Below are 20,118 nucleotides of genomic sequence, written 5' to 3'. Positions count from 1 at the left end.
TGGCCTTTGAGGCCACTGTGCTGATGCCTCTTAAACAATTTAATACCATTACATTACATGTCCTACAGCTAATTTTCTCTTCACATCTTTGCCAATACTTAGACTGATCACTGATTTTGTTTTCTCTACAAACAAAATGAGCACTACATAAGTCAATATTTTGTAAAACACAAGAAGAAGACCTTTCCAACAGTGCAATTCTTTCAGGAAACAGCTGGAGGTTCATTGCTGTTGTGATGAGAATTGCTGAAACTGTGCACTATTAGCTGCCTTTTTTTGCCATTTATTTTGACCTACTGTAAGGTGACTAATAGCATATGGACTCCAGCGCCCAGCTCAGCTCCACAACTGGATGTGTGTTCACGTCTTTGCTCTTCTAATAGCCAAGCTGAGATAGTTCTAGTACTGTAAAACACATGTGTAATTAACGTCATCCTTGTCATCATACGTTAAAAGACATGGTAGTGTTGGTGATGCCATCTGATCTAGTCTAATTTTCATGTAGGCCAAACAGTAGATGCAGAGCTGCACAGAGACTGAAACAGACTACAATTCCAATCAAAACTGGACCATTTAAACAGTTTAAACAACATTTCTATTGTCTCTAACAGTCACAACAAAAACAATATCTCACAATCAGATATCTCAGTCTAGGAAGTGAAAGAAAGCTGCTTATTTGTATGCTTTCGTCATCTTACATGTGCTTTTTTATTTATTTTTTTACAAATGAGCAAGTAACTCTGGTGTATCCACTTTAATGTGGATTAATGTGTCCTGACGTTTTTGTACTACATTGGTATTTCTGCAGGATCTCTTACCGCTTTTTAGCCATTGACTAACCCATACTTGAGGATGCTAGTTTATCAGCAGCAGCCATTTTACTGTAGTGAGGCGTGAATGATCTGGAAGCTGTGGTGAAATTCTTTATGATCAATTTGCATGAGAGCAGTCTGTGCTACATGTCTATTCCAGTAAGTCTGTCTTGTCTGTCTCAAGTGTGTGTCGCATTTAAACAAAAAAAAAAAAAAACAAACACAAAAAAAAAAAACTCAGGGCAGAGCAAGGCTGGCCTTGGGCAGATTCTCAGACAAATTAAAATGCGCTTTTTGCTGGAGGAGACAACAAGTGACGAGAGCAGGCTCAAATGTCTTCAAATTGTGCTCAGCACTAATTTTAACCTGCTTGGGATGCATGATGGGTCATTCAATGTCTAGACCTTCTACCTTTCAGGTTATTTTCATATGAGGCAAACCTCACTAATGTGGATGTCCAAGTGTGTCCATGCAGGTTAAAACCAGCCAAAAAGCACTGACTACTGAACAGAACCCACTTACGTAAAAGCCATGGAGCTCTGTCGTATCCATAAAGCAGAAAGGAATAAGAAGTAGTGTATTTCCATTGCTGATAGAGACCAACAGCCAGCCTTTGAACACAGCAACCCCCTGTAGACAGACCTGGATCTCTACTGAAGACTGTAGACACAGCTTTCTAGTTTACTACTGACCATTGCCTCAAAACATCATCATCGCTTCATTGTACAAAACTGGCTTATGTATGTGCGCGTGTGTGCTCATAAGATTCTGTTCATTATTATTAACCTACCTGAGGAGTTACATACATACATGAAGCATGAGACGGATAATGAGTTAGCCAAACAGCTAACTTTCTAGTTTCCACCCAGCTATGGTTACAGTGGTAACCCTCAATTTTAGGTTCAGTGTTTTTCTTTTCCTCCTTTTCTGTGTATATACAGTATGATGTTTCTACAGTAGAATGTTGTCAAGTCAGCAGATCCATAAGATCATGTTTATACAACTCAACATTTAAAAATTTAAACAGAAAATGTAACTATCATGTTTGTACTTCCCTTCCCTTTGTCATGGGAAATTAAGATTCAATCATGGATTATGACACAGCAATGTCCTGTTTTTTTTTTGTTTTTTTTTTTCTATTTTACTTTATTATGGCATAAGGTAATTGCAGTCAGTTTCTAAAAAAAAATGAAATGTATTAAAGGTATATGAGAAAATGTTCATAACACAAAATAAAGTTGTTTGAATTCAGTGTTCTGTATTTGAATGTGACTTGAGATGTTGGGGCAAGTAAGCTGTTTTTTTTTTTTGTTTGTTTGTTTGTTTTTTTTCTGGAGATAGCTTGGAACACACAGAAACTTCATGGCACTGTTGTGTTTATCACCATGTAACATGCAAATAAAATATGTATTGTTATAAATGTCTCTGGAAGACATTTTTGTCCTCTGAAAGTGTGAGAAATGCAACTGAGATTCAGCTCATCACCAGGGGAACACTCCAGTTTCACTCGTTTGTGCCAAACATGAAAGGTAAGATGGGTTTTACCAACACAACCACCACATATGGATACACTGTCACTGGAACGACTGCAGTAAAACATTTGTCCACTAGGTGTCACAACAAGCCAAGTTATGCCCCCGCTGTGTTGTGGCATTTGGAAGAGTGAGGATGTAAACACGTAATTGTTAGCCTCTGACTCTGAGGACGAACAGGGGATATAACATTGTTCAAGGTTAGAAAATCAAGCCTGTTGCTGCACAGTTTCTGACTCAAACCCCCACGCCAGCTGGGAAAATGTGGGCGAGGAAAGCAAATGAGGAACACTCATAATGTCCTGGAGCGGCTGTTGAGAAGTCCCTGAGTAAAATACCTAATGTGGTGTTGTTTTAAAGGGGGCTGCTCATTGGTTGGAAGTAGTTGTTATCTTATGTACTGTATATATTCACTATAGTGTATGTTGTTATCCAGAGAAATAAGGTGCAACAGTAAATGCCAGCTTCATTTTTTTAAACTTTTGTTGCACACAAAGGTGAAAAAATAGTCCTTAAAATAGAGGAATTTGAGAAGGAAAATTTGAAAGTAGACGGCTGAGTTTTTTTTTTTTTCCCCCAACTTGATGATAAGAGTATATGTAGGCAGGAAGGTATGGGAGAGAGTGTGACTCGGAGGGAGGAGGGCAATGAAAGAAACTTTTCAGAAACATGTTCATCCCAGGGCATGCTTGTTCAGCAAACTAGCCTCATTAGCGTGAAGGTCATACAACTTTTGTGAGACAGAAGTTGGTATTTATGTTAACCTTGGAGTCATTATTATTCATTACATTTTCACTGGACCACTTTATCTTGACAGAAGGTACTTGGGTCACATTTGAATTGCCTGCATTTGCATGTTTTTTTGCATAATGGTGATAGTGCGTTCAGTCTCCTTCAATAGTATCTTTAAATAATGATTCCATAGTAAATCATGTGTTTTAACTCTATTATAAACGTCAGGTGTTGCCTCTGCTAATCAAATATGTCAATAAATCAATCAAGTGCAGGATCACCATGTGGCGTGGTCCCTTTACAATTAAAGAGAACTGAAGAGAATACATGGGACAAAACAAACAGTAGCAAGAAAAATGATTAAAATAACAATAAAACAACCACATTAAACACATCATTGTTCAAGGGATGTTTGAAATGCTGTTGGACCTAACTGAGGTTCTAAGTTCTAAGTTCTAGGGTAAGCTGTAATGACGTGGATAAAGGTAGGTTTTCGTCTTGGATTAGAGATTTCAACTAATTGTACTTCTTTGACATGTAGAAGAGGGACAGCCAACTGATTTTTTGTGAACTGAAGGAATGACCAGGAGACCAGCGTCGAGAGAGCAAAGCGGGCATGTTAAGATAAGTAAGATGGTGGAAGTCCATGCAAGGCCATGTGAGATCAAAGAAGAGCCTTAAAATCAGCTCGAGCCTGCACTGGTAACCAGTGAAGTGAGACCAGAATGTTTTTTGTCTTTTAGCTGCAGCATTCTGAACAGGCCGAAGACTTGTAGCACAACTAGGAAGAGCAGAGTAAAGGACATTGCTATATTCAAGCATGGGAGATACATATTAATGGACTACAATTTCAACATTACACAGTGAAAGAAAAGGTTGGATTTAAGCAAATATTACTAAGATGAAAAAAAAGCTAACTTTGTAATAGCTCTGCTATAAGACAGGAATGTCAGACAAGAAATAAAAAAAATAAAAAATAAAATAAAAAATAAAATAAAGTTTTTGATGGTCGAGCTTTCAGGAATAATATTTGAAAAATGTTAACACAAATTTTCTAATAATTTCCCAAATCAAAAAATAACTCATTTATTAGCATTTAAAATCAGAAAGTTCATACCCATCCATTTTTTGATTTGTGATAGACTTGCCTCTAGTAATTCCAACACAAAATGTTTAAAACAGTGGTTAAGAAGGTGTGATGGAATTTTTGTATGCTTTTGTAGTAACAATGAGATAATCTTATACTTGTTGTAATTAGTCTGTAGTCTTAGTTGTGTACTGTTAGGATGATCTGGTGAACCCTACTTTTATGGCCCCACTGGAATAAACTTCCTGGATATAGGGAAGATGGTAGGCATCTTGATCCCCACAGGGGATTACACTCAGTTGAAAATTCCTGAGATAGGTCACGACCTGCTTTTATTGTACCCCAGTTGTTTACTTCCATCATCTGTACGGGAATATCTGTGAAGCTTCAAACATAGGGCCAGAGGTATATCAGAAAGTATAAAAATGAGGTGAAGCCTTCGGTCAGCGGAGCACAACTCTGAACTGCTTACTTAACCGTGTGGTTCTGTGTGTTGCTTCCTCTCTATAGAGAATAAACATTTTAGTGCATGCTACCCTGCCAGTCTTGTTTCTTGACTCTCTACAGGCAGACAAGAAATTTCCATAACAAAGGCTTTACAAATAATTTGCTGTTATCCCAGTTTCACTATCAGGTAAGGAATCTTAGTAGTAGTGAGGAATGGACTCAATAATAAACTTTTTGGCTTTCGTGCTGGGACTTAGATAATATCAATAATGTCCTCATGTCCATATGTAAATATAAACGAACAGCCAGCAGCTAATTAACTTACCTTAATAGACAGATTGGAAACAGGGCTCTGTCTCTGTCCTAAGGTAACAAAATCTGCCTCTCAGCACCTCTAAAGCTTGGCAAGTAACACATTATCTCTCAAAAGTGAAAACTTTTTCCGTTTTGCAGCATATCTATGTAATGAACAACACATGCCTCGCCCTTCTTTGGAAATGTTTTTCCATCACTGGGAACTTGGGTCTTGATTTCCAAGCCCGTGGTTGTGCTACTTCCTTGTTTTGAGATTGTGTCAAGAAATACTTAATCACTCCATCTGAACTGCTCGTCAGATGGCTGGATAACCCCTCCCCACACACCTTTATGGAGGTGGATCAGGCCAACTGTGCAGAGCTGCGAAAAGAGCCACAGACTGAACTTCTTTCTCCAGCTATCTTTTTCATTTGTTACATAACTATTTGTGGCGCTTTTCATGTATAGCACTGAATGCAACATCATGAGTGTCTTCCAGGACAGACTGTCTGAAAATATGACAGCTATCCCAGTTTTTCATTGATATCTCCCCCATCTCTAGGACAGCTGGATCTTAACTCCACCTTTAAGTGTGGCTGCTCACATCAGAATAAACACTTTTGATTTCTAACACGATTGCACAGGCCCTTAGGACCCTTTGGACAGAACCAGGCTGGCTGTTTCACCCTTTCTAAAGCCTTTATTCTAACATAAGCAAACTGTCTCCTCACTCCAGCTTCATATTGAACAGACAGAAATGAGAACAGTATCAATCTTCTCATTTAACTCTTGTCAATAAAGGAAAAAGTGTATTTCCCAAAGTGTTGAACTATTCCTTTGAAGAGCCGTCAAAGGAGGCTTCAGCAAAATTCCAACTGAATAACATCTTTTAAAGAATCTTGATGTTGTGATATTGTGATTTAATGTGTATAAAGCTATAAAATGTCAAAAGATTTTTTTTCTAAAGTCAGTCTTACGGTCTTAAAACATATCCTACCCTCTGAAATAATGAAAATTCCTTTTATGCCATTTTCCCTTTTTTCGATAGTTGACAGTCCAGGGAGAGATAAGAGATGAGGAGAGAGAGAGAGAGAGAGAGAGAGAGAGAGAGAGGGGCTATAGTGTACAATAAGCAACCCCCAGCCCAGAATTAAACTGATATTACATGATATGAGCATTAACCTTTGTTAATGCACTGGAATGAGAAATTTCAACACAGCTTTACAGCTTTACACAAACTACACAGTTTATGATGGTAATTGGCACATTTGCTTTATTTTGAAAACAGACATTGAAACCATTTTTATTTTTTCATATTTTTTTTCTCACAAGTTTGAACTCCTTGATAAGGTTGAAACTGGACATTGCACTCACTGGAACATAGGAAAAGTATTTTTTGTTTGCTCGTTTGTTTAATTTTTCTTTTTACTTTTTTTTTGTAACATCAGTGCAAGAGTAATTTTCCAATTCATATAAACTGTCATAACAACACCAAAGACATCAAAAAGAAGCCGCCACACCTCTTAAGTTTTTGTGACTGCGAAAAAGTTCCTCTCAGAGGGAGAGTTCCCATCATGCATCTGGTTCGATGGTTCATGCTACTGTTCTTACGTTTGGTTTGGCAGAACACAAATCGTCATATAAGAGCCAGTTACATAGTACTATAGCTGATCTCTATAGTTTATTATATGATCATGTCATTCAAATGGCAACAGGTCCTTTACTGTAAATGTGAATAAACAGAGATTTTGTAAAAGGGGTGTAAACCAAGCTTGAATGACTCAAGCAGAATAGAGAGAGAGTGATAGTCTTGTCCTATAGCCTATGTGGTTTTTGGATTCAGGACAAAGCTGCCCAACTGTATATGTCACACATTTAATTATACATTCTATTTTCCATCCAATGTGATAGCTCATTATTTATTTTGCTGTGTTCTCAATACACTTGTACCGTGTCGAAAACTAGAGTTGCATTTTAAAACCAGTTTGTCTTTGTGCGTGCATTTGCAGAACGGACTTTATTTGGAAAATGTGTCAAAGAAAGTGCATTACAATGCAAATTAAGTATGTTGCATTGGCAATGCATTTTAGATGTGTAAATATCCAGTTGGGAGCATTCATTCCACCATTATTTCACCTACATTAAATAGTGAAGATGTATGAAATCAAATCCTCCTCCCCATCATCATATTCATCATCATCAAGGTAACAATCATTTTTCATAATCATCAACAACATCAACATCACCATCATCAGCACTTCCTCATAATATTAGCTTGAGCCAAAAAACTTCACGCTGGAAACTCCCCCAACATGAGAAAATCATTGCCACACAAAAAATGACAAACAAATAGAAACGGACTGCCTTCACATTGGGAAGGCAAAGAGCAACCTTTTTAGATTTTTGTTTTTGTGTTATTCTTCATACTCTTAATTCTGCTTTCTTTAGGTTAGACTTTGCTTTAGTCATCCTTGGACTCGGTGGCCTCGGCCGCGACATCTGCCGGGGCGGCTTCCTCTTCTTTAGACTCCTCTGCAGCATCTGAGTGGAGGGAGGGAATCAGGGGGAAAAGAGTAGAGAGAAAAAAGGAAAAGCAGGAGGAGGAAAATGACATGTACGGTTGGAAAGAAGATGGGCATGATAGATAAAAAGTGGGTAGGAGAGAAGAAGAGAGAAAATTAGCCTTTGGAGAGGGTGTTTTATATTGTGAGGTTGGAATAATAAAGCTTTATCTGGGTCTTCTGAAATACTGAGCATCAAAGATTTTATAACAGCTGCTACTTTTGACGTTTTAAACATTTCACCACAGAAGTTCCTCTGTTACAAAAAAAAGAAATTCAAGAAAAATTGGATATTTTCATTCTAGAAAAAATACACAGAAGGAACATTGTAATTCTATGTTGTTCACAAGATGTCAACTCAACTAATAACGAGAGCATGTCAGTCACAACCTAATGTCTGAAATCCCACATTGGCTGTGTAAATAATGAAGAAAGAGAGTGCTCCTAATGGACTCATGAAGCATTTTAACTCACATCACAACACTAACAGCAGCATCTCTGCCTGTCACATCTGATACTGTGTGATGCCCACAGTGTACTGCATTGTAATAACATCCTGTGGTGGCTTACTGAGAGGTTGAATATTGCTGAATAATATGATACATCACTAAGCCACTGCTAATCTGGTTTGTTTAGGAACATTTCTCTAATTTTTTATATTCTTCTTTTATATCTTTTTTTTAATGACTGTCCATATGGGTTACAGTGATTTTTGGATCTTTATTTTATCGTTTCAGACCAAACCTGTTTTTCAAGTACCCTAAGAGCAGTGATGTCATACCCCGGTGATCTCATCCTCTTTTAGTAGAGGAGACATCAAAGAATGACATCATTGCATTGGAGATTGGGGTGATCAAGTGCATGTGTGTGTGTATGTGTGACTGTGTGTGTGTGAAGGCGAGGCAGAGAGAGAAAGACAGAGAAGTGGGGCAATCATGTCGGTGTTAGTGCTTGTACTACTGTGTGTGTGTGTGTGTGTGCGTGTGTGTGTGTGTGCGTGATTCAAGACAGCATGAGTCATAGCAGTTCTTCCAGGTAAGAGATAATTAGCTTGTTAGCCACTACGACAGACTTGAGAATGTCCTTCTTTGCAGTCACTGAACTGTGTGAAGCAAATACAATTTCACCCAATTTAGGTTGCCAACGCTTGTCATTTCTGGTTTTTTGACATAAGTACAACCTCAGTTATCTACACCAGAGTTAGTACTGACTAAAATGGTGGTATAGGTTTGATTCTAATGTGTGTGCAAATAAGAACTGGTGATGGGAGAACAAACCCCTGCGCTCCCCAATCTTTTGTGTGGTTTGTCAAATCTGCACACTTATTTCTAAGTTTTTAGTGAACAATTTCATTGAACACATGCTGCATAGTTTACTGTGGAACTTTAAACACAGGCAGAAAGTGAGTAGACTGAAGTGTAATAGAGCACCAGAAGTGGCATCAATAATCACCAGATTCTTCTTATCATAAAGAATAGATATTCCAGGTGGAGTTCTGCAAGGCTCTGTCCTGGGTCTTCTGCTTTTCAGGCTTCGTATGTTGCCACTAGCTGTCATCATCTATAAGCACAATATTGATGTTCACTGCTATGCAGATGACACCCAATTCTATATAGCTGTTGATCCTCATTACCTAAGCCTGTTTAGTCCCTTGAGCACTGCATCTCTTCAGTTTAGGGGATAGACAGCATACTCTAAACCAGGGCAAAAGAGAGGTTCTCAGTGGTCAAAATGTGCCCATGGATTGCAACACTACTCAGCACATCGTACTTCAGGCAAGAAATGAGGGTGTCACCATCAACTTTAATTCAGCTGCAAATTGGTTGTGTCAGATGTGCAGAGAACCTTGTACATGCCTTTTACAAGTACATTACAAGCAGGTTCACGACTGCATTGTACAGTAGCTGTTCACAGTAGTTGTTCTCTCAAAGAGTCTAAAAATTAGTTACAGCTAATACAGAACAGAGTTTTACCTGATACAAAAAAGAGATCGCATTAATGCATTTGTATTTGTGAATTTTACTGTTTTTTTTTTGGTTTTTTTTAAATTGCTCATTTATTGTATTGTGCGGGAATATGCAATGCTCTGTTACCATACTACGACAGTGATGAACTTGGTCAGATGTAACCATCCTAGCTCATAAATTATTCAGTCAGACCAGAGTACCTTGCGTCCTTGTGCATATAACACAGTCTGTGTTCTGACAAACCTTAACCAAGTGACTTAGTTATGAATATTCATTTGCTCTCTGAGTCAGTTCAGTCGGTAAAGCAGATTGTGGCCAGCAGTGGACCCTTAATTAGCAGCTCTTTGTCAAGTGGTGTTTGTTTGTGACAGCCTTCCCCAGTGCAGATCATGACCAGTAGGGATCATTAATCATTCATTTAAATCAGAGCACCTGTTATACCCGCTCTGTTCCATGCAGGCCAGCTATCCCGTCGAGGTGGTAACTATGACAACAGGGAGACAGCGCTGCCTAGGTGACCTACTTTCAATGTAGTTCTCCAGTTACTGTGTGTCTGTGTGTGTGTGTGTGTGTGTGTGAGAGAGAGTGTGTTCCCCACCTCACACCACCACCTACTCCAGACTGAGCATGCTCCATTAACTACCTGTCTGACCCAGTCTGAGAGTCCTTGGACCAGAAATATGAGTTCATGTCAAGTGTAACTTGTGGAAGTGCACTGGATCAGCATTGTAATATAATTTCATGGCCTTCTAGCTTATTCACAGGTACAAGCTCTGCTGTAATTGGTCATCAAATGGTGGTTTGCTTTGAAATGTTATCAATGTTTTGACTTGCTGTTATGTGTAACAAGGGTTTAATGGGGTCATCAATCATCCACTGTTTATGTTTTCTTTCGAATACATTACTGTAGCAGGAAGGTTAACATGATGGTCCTGGTATCATAAAAATCTTATGAACCCATCTGAAACGTTCATGAATCTCAGAAAACATGATGCTTTCTCATTAAGTAAACAATACAACCTCGCCTCTTCACAATATCTTTGATGTATGATCAGTCCCAAGAGAAGACTAGCCCATTGAGCACTAACCCTGTGTTTCTATCCTGATCTCCACGCCTCATCAGTATGGAGTTCCCATCTTGCAGAGGCTGAGATACAAGTCTGTCTAATCTAATATTGAGCTGTGTCTCTGTGTAAACCAGTGAATAGTGGAGCACTGCCAAAGATCTTTAAATCCCAAAGACTCAACAAGCAGTTATTTCCTGTGGTGTCTGCCAGACAGGCTATGGGAAATCTTACCTATTCATATTTATTAGATTTTTACACTAAATTGCTTCTTGACTGGTATGAGTGTCTGGAATTGTTTTTGTCTCTGAATTCAGTGTCCTCAAAATCATGTGCACACCTCTGTGTTTGGTTCGGACCTCTTGAGAAGCTTCTTATAGGTTCTTTCCAAGTGGGCTCATTATATTTGGCATTTGCTTGTTTACCTGTAATGGTTCCAATTAGTGGAAGTTAAAAGCTTTAGAATAATCTACATACCTTGTTTATCTTTTGTTTGGTTAGGCTCCTCCTTCTCAGCTGTCGGGCTAACAGCAGCAGGCACATCGGCTTGTCTGGCCTCCTCCTTTTTCTCTTCACTCTTCTCCTCCTCCTTCTTCTCCTCAGCTGTGGCTGTGGTAGGACTCTTGGCTGCCACCTCTGGGGCCTCTACCTCTTTGGGCTTCTCCTCAGCCTTCTCCTCCACCTTTGGCTCCTCTTTCTGGGGCTCAGAGGGCGCTGTGGCGGCCGTAGGAGAAGCAGCAGCTGGGGCCGCTGCTACAGGAGACGTCGCTGCGCCTGCAGGAGAGGCAGCAGCAGCTGCTGGAGAATTAGCTGGCTTGTCTGCCACTGGGCTTTTGGCTTGGCTTGTCTCCTCCTCCTTCTTGGCCTCGTCTCCTGCAGCTTCTTCCTCCTTTGCAGGTGCCTCCTCTCCCTCTGCTTTCTTTGCCTCCTCTCCTCCCTCTGTCGCCTCCTCTGCAGCAGCAGGGCTGTCTCCCTCCTTCTCTTCCTCTCCATCTTTCATCTTTTTCCGAGTTATGTGTCCACGGAAGCTGGCCTGTATTTTGGTGGCAGCCTTGTGGGCCTTGTCCTCGGGTTTGTTGGTGGTGCCATCCTGTTCAATTTTCTGGTCCGCCTCCTCATTCTTCTCCACCTGGTTGCCAAGAGAAAAATAAAAAACTAGTTAACATCCACTATAAGCCATCGTGTAGGTCCACTGGAAACCAGCAAAGGAATGTACTGGTTGCTAAAACTTACAAAGTATCCCTACTGTGGTATGTAGCTTTAGGATGATCATCCCAAATAATCATGCTGGAATAGTTTTATTTGGGCAAAAAAATCCCACCAAGATAGGTACAATATTTCATGACTTGAAAGGTCAGAAGAGAGACAGAGACAAAAATATGCGCTATGAGAGGGAGTTGTTAGTTAACTTATGAATTAATGTATTTATTACTGGAGAATTATACACTAGGAAAGTTGGGTTAGGGTTTCAGGGTTTTTTTTTAGAATTGAGTTTAAATGTAGGACTGGATAAGGAAGAGGGTTAGGAATAGGACAGTACACAATGCAATATTGAAAGGGGTTCCATGATATTACCTTCAGTAACTGCGTCCATAGCTGTCCATCAAATAGTGGGTTGTACTATGAGTCATATAAATCTAATGAAAAGAAATCAAATCAAATAAAGGAATGAATGATGAGCACTGAAAGTGGCAAACAAAATGAATCAGTACATTTAAAATGAATAGGCAAACAAATCAAGATAAAATATTCTCCAGTCAAGGTTCAGCTAATCAAAGGATCCAAATGTGCACCTTAAATGAACGTGAATAAGCAACATGAAGCAAACACAAATTGTCAAAGAGCATGCAGGCAGTGCAGCATCAGTTAGCCAAATGATGAAGATGTGGAAAATGCAGAATCTAAATGGTTTTGAGTGTTTTTGTTCTTTCAGATATCAGGTCTTTGTCAGGAGCCAATAATGGGATTGACAATAGGTCGGATGTACAGTATTTTACCATTTCATATGCTGGAAAAGGAAGATTTAGTGCCATTGTGAATCATGAGAATAACAGATTTGTGTGTGGGTCGATTGTCTGAACATAATGAATTGGATACACTGGGATTTGGGGCTCGACAAATGACTCCAGGCATTTATTGCGGTTATTCAATCCAGGGATGAGGTTAATATTGTCCTCTTGATGATGCTGCTGAAATACACTGTGCGAATAATTAAACTTAAAATGTAAAGCCGTTCCATGGCATCCATCAGTGTTCCCTGCATTCTCTGCTTAGGATATCCTCGAAACTGTAAGCAGAAAAACCTAAGTGTTCAAAAATTGATGCTCCTTCTCAAAAATAATGAGCCAATCTCTATTCTCTAGGTACAGTAGCTTTCCACGGCTCCATCTCTGGCTGCTAGGGAACGAGCTGCCTGCCAGGATCTCCTCAGCATTCACTGCCATACCCCTCCCAACCATCAAAGGTTACCTTGACAACCAGAGTGCTAACTCATCACGGCGCTGTCTGTTGGTTGGTGCTATGAGAGACTATATGTCACCCTGATTGGCAGCGCACCTGACCCCGCAGGGGAGAAGGCCAATAGGAACTCGTAAATCAGGGGGAGCAATCAGCATGGCTAAAGAGGGGGTTGTGTGTGATGTAGGAGCATGGTGCGATGCAGGGCCAGTGAGGTGGCCAGAGGGGTTATATGAGTGTGTATGTATGGCAGTACATAAGTGGTGGCCTGTGTCACTGAGCAGCAGCATCTGGTTTAAGCTCAGTGAATTTGAGCGGAAACAGTTCGGAAGCTGCATCCATCAGTCTATTTCCTGGTACCTTCTGTCTCTAATAGTGCCATTACGTTGGATATGAGGTTTGACTTGGACAGCTGCCTGCGTGAGGAATCACATCTGTGTGACATGATTTAAGAGCCTCGGGCCCTAAACCAACATGTCTTCTTCAGGGTCAGTGTGTCAGTGCAATATTGGAGCAGCAGGGCCAAGGTGCAGCTGTGTTGGTATATTTATTCACATGCAGTCTCCTGGGTTCAGGGTGTAAATCCTGCCCTGGGCTATCCTGCAATTCTTAATATACACCATCTTCCTCAAGCAATTTTGCGCAATGTAATTGGAAAAACCACTATAATACTGCTGGCTTCAAAAGGGATGGTAGAACTTAGGGATTTTACACTGCTCATCGAGTATACTGATTTATGTTTGAGACCTGAACTAGAGCTGTTTATTTAATGGTTAACTATGAAGTGTGGAAATAAACTTAAGCAACTGTCCTGCTGTTAGAATATGGAAGCAGACAGACTGGCACACCCACTGCTCTTAATAATATGCACGTCTCTGGTGGCTTATTGGGCTTTTATTATGTCTGATCTCATAGGTGCTTACAATTGCCAAAATTTTGACCCAAGCACTTAACTCTAAATAGAATTACTGGCTGCATACAGTGAGTCAGACAGAGAGAGAAAGAAAAAACGATTGATGAGGGTGTTTGGGAATTGGGGGGGTATGACATCATTATTGGAACGGAGGGGATGTCATTTACTTTAGAGATATGGGTGTGTAAGAGCGCAAATGTAATAAAATAGCAGCAGAGTGCCAAGTGATCTCATATCACCATGAAGACGGGGAAGAAAGATCACCATCATGGTTTGACCACAACTGTAGCATCATCATTTGAATTATTGATATTTGTCTGGGCATCACCCTTCAAAAGTGCTGTGCTGTGATTTTCTGCTGTCATCTGTTTCCATGGATCACGCACTACAGGGCTACTCTGACTTGTCATATCAAACCTGGCTGTAATATACAATCACCAGTGGTTAATGGTTGAGACAGTGGCTACAACAAATTAAAATCTCGTATTATCTAAACAAAAACATTGCTGCAAACCGTTCCAGATTTGCTTCTTAAAGACTGACTGTTAATTGAACCCTGGTCACGCACCCTCCTGCAGGCGCTATTCCACTCGGTATCTGTGCAGCACACATTTTCATTCATAAATACAGCGGCACCTCCCAAAGGTACAGCACACCACAAGGTACACTCCCTTGAAGTCCTCACTCTGAGACTCCACCACCACCGTTTAAACTCTTCCTTGATTAATTTGCAATGAGATAACGTGTTTGCTTTATCAGGTTAATCAAATGGCTTATTACAATTAGCCTGCAGTGCTTCCTCTTTGAAGACCGTCTTTCTTGTTGCCATAGATACACCACGTTAACCAATGTGGGGTTTTTTTATCCAACAAAAAGTGGAGTATTTGCAATATAATGCAGCTTATTTTTGCGTGCTTGCAAAACAGACAATTACACAATTCTCCTGCAATTATAATAGCTGCACTGTGATGTAGCAATATTAAGCACTCACTGTAGGACACACTGACACCATTACATACAGGTGACAAGTAATGACTGCTATCTTCATGTTGAGAATCTCAATGTGCAGTAGTTCACAGGTTAATTTACCTAAATACAAGAGTGCCATTCAACAAAGGACAAAGCCCTGTGTCTGTCCTGTCTGTAAAGGTAATAAATGGCTGCACTAAAATGTATTTAGTACATTGTCTGACGGCGGGATGTGTGTATTACAGCTTTGCCTATCAACTGCAGTCTGTGCTCTCTCCCTGTCTGTATCTGTCCTTGGGTGGGCACCGGCTGTCGTGAGAACCACACCCCAGAGTCAACGGCTTTACCAACAGATCCATAACTGCGTGCACACACACACACATGCACACACACACACCATCCCCCAATGGTGACACACAGTAACAATCCACCACCTTCCCACTGCCTCATTGCCAGTGAGTGCCATTAGGGACTTGTTTGGGGGGAGAAGGGGAAAGGAGGACAAACGGGGGAAGACATGGTGCTGGTTGAATTACCACAGAACCACAGCTCGCACTAATGCACACACCAGGTGTGCATATAATCAGGTTTTTTTTAATTATTATTATTATTCTGATCCATTATAGAAGGAGTCCCCTTTTCACCTCGCCGCTCCGCCCAGCCTTGGATCGAATGCCACTAGCAAGAGGGGAGAGAAATATTAAAGGTAATATTTGCATGTCTACAGAACATTGCTTTGCAGAGGCCCTTTAATCACAAACCCAACAGGTGCAGCTGCTAAATATATTCTATGTAAGTCACTTTAATGTGTAATTATTGAAGATGCTTTAAGTAATAAAATATACAGTGCATGGTCTTATTTTTAATCAAACAAAAAACTCCCCAAACATTTGTCATATTAGCACAGTTCCCAAGCAGGCAGAGACACACTTCCTGCAATTACACCTCTCTCCTGAAAATCCCAGCCTGATTTCAATGGCTGTCTGCTTTTCTGCAGGAACCATCCAGACACCAAGGACTGGCTGCTGTCTGTAACTGCTGAATATCTCTTTTCTCTTTCTGTCGTATTTCATGCTCTTTCTCACTGAGCAAACTGCTACCCACTCATTCTCTCTCTCTCTCCCTCACACACACATACATACATACAGACACAGTGGAGCACCACACCCTTCTAGCCAGCTATCTCCTGCAGATGAGGAGAGGGGGGCTCAGGTGGTGACTGCCACAGCCCCTGTTCGCCATCTCCCTCTCTCCCTCTCTCCCTCCATTGACGGTGAATTGATGAGCGATGTTAAAGGATGCACTGTGCCTTTTACCACAGCCCGGGAAAAGATGCTCCGCAGCAACTAATAAGCGGCCATATGCCAGCGTCATTACATCCTCTGGAGCAGCCTTTAATTCAATTACACCGGCTCTCTGCCTGAACAAAGGCTCCGCAATCGCCACTGATCTCATAGGGGCCGGGCATGAGGATGGGGAGAGGGGCTGAGGAGAGGGGCAAGTGGAAGGGGAGAGGAGCTGGAGGAAAGAGGCTGGGGCTGGACAAGGTGCTTGAGAGGGTGGGAGGGGAGGGGTTGGTTGGTTGGAACATTTTTTTGCAGGAACTAAAAAATGTGGGCTGTGGCTGATGCTTTGGCTGAAGGCAGCCTCTGAGGAAAGGTCGTTGAGTGCACGAGGAGCCACAGTTTGAGAGGAGATAATTGTCTTTAAGGTAGCAGCACAGGTCTTGATTTTGGCGTGTGATCTGGTAGGATTTAGGCTCAAAATCCTGGTGCGAAGAGGAGAACTAGGAATGGAGGTAGGGCGGAGCGAGAGACATTTAGACACTTAGAGGAGCAGACATGAGAGGGATTTGATAAGTCCTGGTTCAGCAAAAATGGCAGCTTTCAGTAGGCCTAGTGGTGGAGGAAGAGCTGAATTTGAGAATAACTTGGACCCGGACTTAAGAAATTGATCCTTGCTCTTTCTCAGAAACCCTGAGGTGAGGAAAGGCAGCATGTTTTGTGGTTGAAGCTGAGTTTTGCTCAAGATTTGCATAAAATTAAAGCTAAAGCGAGAGACAGGGCCTACTGAAGAGACTTGAATTAAGTGCTAGTGGCCACTCTGACAGTGAAGATGTTGCAATAGCACTTAACACTCCACAATGGCAGCACCCACAGTAATACTGCCACGTTTTAAAGCAGAAAATCATGCTCTTTGCTCATCCATCCATGAAGACCACACAGAGTGTGTCTGGATTAATTTATGCTCATTCCCATGAAAAGCAGGGGCTCGAGGATAAGTGCTTGGAGGTTGGGTGGACATTTTTCCAGGCGGTGAGGTGTGCACGCTCAAGGCAGCGACAATGTTCTATGGGAAAAGGCCAGTGCCTCACCCACATGGCTGCAGTGTGCAGCACGCCGGCTTCTATTCCTTTCGTGTTTCCCACTCCCTCTCTTCTTCCTCACCTTTGCGCCTGCTCGACTTCTCCAACCATCATGATTTTCTTGCTGGTTGTAGCCGCCCATTCAGTTTCATTCCCTCTTTGCCTTTTTGCTTTGCTGCATGACTGCCCTTCTCTACCTTCCCCCATACCTTGCAACCTCCCCTACCTGTCTCAGTCCTTTTTTTTTCACCGCTATTTCTGTGCCCACCAGGTTCCCTTCACTCTCTGCCTCCCTCTCGCATCTTTCCACCATGTGTACCAGCCTCACTCCACCCTGCCGCCCGTTCTCTCCTGCCTGCCTCTCTGCATCCTGTTCTTCCTGCATGTCTTTCAACTGGCAAGCCTTGCTTCCTTTCTCTCTCTCCTCCCTGCCAGAGCTGATATGACTCATACTGGCTGACATTTAAGAGGCAATCAAGTGCCATCAGAATCCACTGTGTTATGAGTTTGATAAAAATCATAATTATTTTGAGATAGCATTAGGAACCTGGCCCTGATCACATACAATACCACCATGATAGCTGATGGAATAACAGAGTGAAGCACAGGAGACTGCCACCTTCTCCTCCACTGTCCAGACCCACCCGCTTCCATGCAACACCTTTTTTTTTTTAATTATCATTCTCTGCCACTGAGAATAGCCATGGGTTATCCTAAACTACCCAATACCACCCTTTCACACCCTTTAAATGAGTGCACACTTCATAGTACCCTCCATTGACAACATCCACTTATAAAGCTGGAGGGCTATGATAATCCATTTAGACTCATTTATTCCCATTGTATTCCCCCGAGGCCACTGACATGATGGTGCCGCTCACTCAATCCGTACCCCACCCTTTTTTTCTCCTCACTGTGGAAATTCACTTTCCCGTTTCACCCATTTCTGCTCAAGATAACAGAAGTGCAAAAGATACCAACAACGCCGTTTAAGGCACCAATTAGAAGCACATAGGTTGCCCTAATTAATTTGTTATATTGTTAACAATGGTAGATTATAATGAGTTCAGCAGAGCAGCAGAATAAATGAAGGAGTATTCCAGCTTTAAGAGCAGGGATATTACAGAATCTATCAAGTGCTTTTCAATAATCTTTTACTTTTTTCAAGTGCTTGATCAATAGGAGGGAATGCCCAGCCGCCCAAGATCGAGTTACAGTCTTGTGCCTCTCTGCAAGTACAGTGTGAGGTCTGAGAGGCATTGTGGCAACATCCATTCATGCAGGATAATCACATTAACTAGGCGTGTCTGGGCTCTGTGGATAGACTTCTGTAAAGACAAGCCAGGCCCCGAGTAAATTACACCAACATTTTCTCTAATCTCTCCTCGAGCATCCTGATCTGACTACAAACCAACAGCCACAAAGTTCAGAGTTGAGATGCAGCATTTTATCATAAGAAAAAAGACAAAAAGATGGATAAAGCAAATCAGAGCAGTTTACCGGTTTGGTTCTTCTTATGCAGCACAGCATAGTTGTAGTTGTAGTATCCTCCCTTTTTCTTCTCTGCTTCTTTCTTCCCTTTTCTCTCCCTTTCACTTCTACTCTCTCACCCTCTCTCTCTCTCTCTCTCTCTCTCTCTCTCTCTCTCGCTTTCGTGCACACACACACACACTCTCTCGCTCTCTCTCTCTCTCTCTTTCTCTCTGGCTGTATCAACAGCTAAGCTGCTCAGTGCTTTTACTCATCCCAGTTTGCACACACGCTCTTCAGTCGGTCTGCCTGGACGCACCTCTCTCTCTCTCCCTCTCCTACTCGCTGCCTGACAATGACTACAAGCCCACCCTTTAAACCCCTCCCTTCCCCTCACTCCCTCCATCCCTTTCTCCTCCCCTCTTTCCCTTCACACTATCCCCCTCCTCACCCTCCTCCTCCTCCTCCTCCTCCTCTTCTCACTCATAGTGATGAACCCCACCACCTCTTTTAGATCAGCACTCCTTTCTTCTACATCTTCTCACCCTCCTCCTCCTCCTCCTCTCTTTCAGCATGGCTCTAGCAGAAGCTGCGGCCCCACCCTAAAAACGCTTTCCCTCAGTAACTGACTGGATACCTCCAATTTTTGCCCAGACAGATTTTTTATTTATTTATTTTTTTTAATTGTGTTTTATATTTGTTTCCCTTCACAGCACCACTACCCCTCTGTTTTAGCCTCTCCCCTTCCACACGCACATATGGAGGTGTCTTTTTTTTTTTTTTTTTAAAAAAAGGAGGCTCCCAAATGGAAGTCAGACTGTGTGTTGTACACTCTCTGGATCTCAGGTCAGTGTTGTGAGCCTTCGAGCTCCATGTCTAAATTGCCACGGCAATTGCCGAAAGCATGTTTTCTGGCACAGCCAGGAGAGGCACTTGCCAGGAGAGATGTGTGAAAGGGAGCAGTGATGATCGCTAGGCTCATGCATCATGCGTGCACATACACACACACTGTGCTCTTAGGACACGTCACCCGCACCACCAACCCACCCACCCCCCGTACCCAGCGCTCTCTGTTCTCATGGAAACACCAGCAGATAGACTAGAAGAGCTGAGGAGTGTGTATGTGTGTGTGTGAGAGAGAGAGAGAGAGAGAGAGAGAGAGATTGAGGGAGAGAGGAAGAGAGAGAGAGATGGAGGGAGAGGAAGGGATGAAGGTAGGAGGAGGAAGCAAGAGGACTGGGTGTGGCAGACAGGCAGGCGAGGCAAACTGTTTCTCTTTCTCTCTTTCTCCCTCTTTTTTTTCTCCCTCTGTGCCCACATTTGCTCACAGTCTAGTTTAATGGGCAGGCACAACGCATGCATTATCCCCACAACTGCATTTATAACCATTACCGTACAGTCAGGCAGGCAGGCGCATGCTCATGCAAACACCCACACTGTATTTGTCT

At 41.8% G+C, this 20,118-nt stretch overlaps 2 protein-coding genes across 4 annotated transcripts in view; one reads left to right on the top strand and one right to left on the bottom strand.

Moving 5' to 3' along the window:
- Positions 1-20,118, top strand: part of LOC139614355 (apolipoprotein A-I-like) — a 385,012-nt gene that overhangs the window by 227,409 nt on the left and 137,485 nt on the right. The window lies entirely within an intron of this gene.
- On the bottom strand, positions 6,151-19,033 carry gap43 (growth associated protein 43). The gene is made up of 3 exons (XM_071471834.1): positions 18,701-19,033; positions 10,974-11,625; positions 6,151-7,445 (listed from the first exon to the last, which is right to left on the bottom strand). Exons 1-3 carry the CDS (start codon positions 18,728-18,730, stop codon positions 7,366-7,368), a joined length of 762 nt encoding a protein of 253 aa, XP_071327935.1. The 5' UTR covers positions 18,731-19,033; the 3' UTR covers positions 6,151-7,365.

The sequence above is a fragment of the Trachinotus anak genome, unplaced genomic scaffold (genome assembly GCF_046630095.1).
Source record: "Trachinotus anak isolate AG129_WGS33_773 ecotype Australia unplaced genomic scaffold, CSIRO_AGI_Tana_v1 ptg000034l, whole genome shotgun sequence".
NCBI classification, from domain to species: domain Eukaryota; kingdom Metazoa; phylum Chordata; class Actinopteri; order Carangiformes; family Carangidae; genus Trachinotus; species Trachinotus anak.
This window is presented reverse-complemented; position numbering and strand designations above follow the sequence as displayed.

Bases quoted from the DNA above. Each gene is read 5' to 3' on its own strand.
- gap43 (XM_071471834.1), bottom strand. From the start codon at position 18,730: ATGCTGTGCTGCATAAGAAGAACCAAACCG. The intron at 11,626-18,700 runs GTAAACTGCTCT...CTTGGCAACCAG, and splicing joins GCATAAGAAGAACCAAACCG to GTGGAGAAGAATGAGGAGGC. The intron at 7,446-10,973 runs GTATGTAGATTA...CCCTCCACTCAG, and splicing joins CCAAACAAAAGATAAACAAG to ATGCTGCAGAGGAGTCTAAA.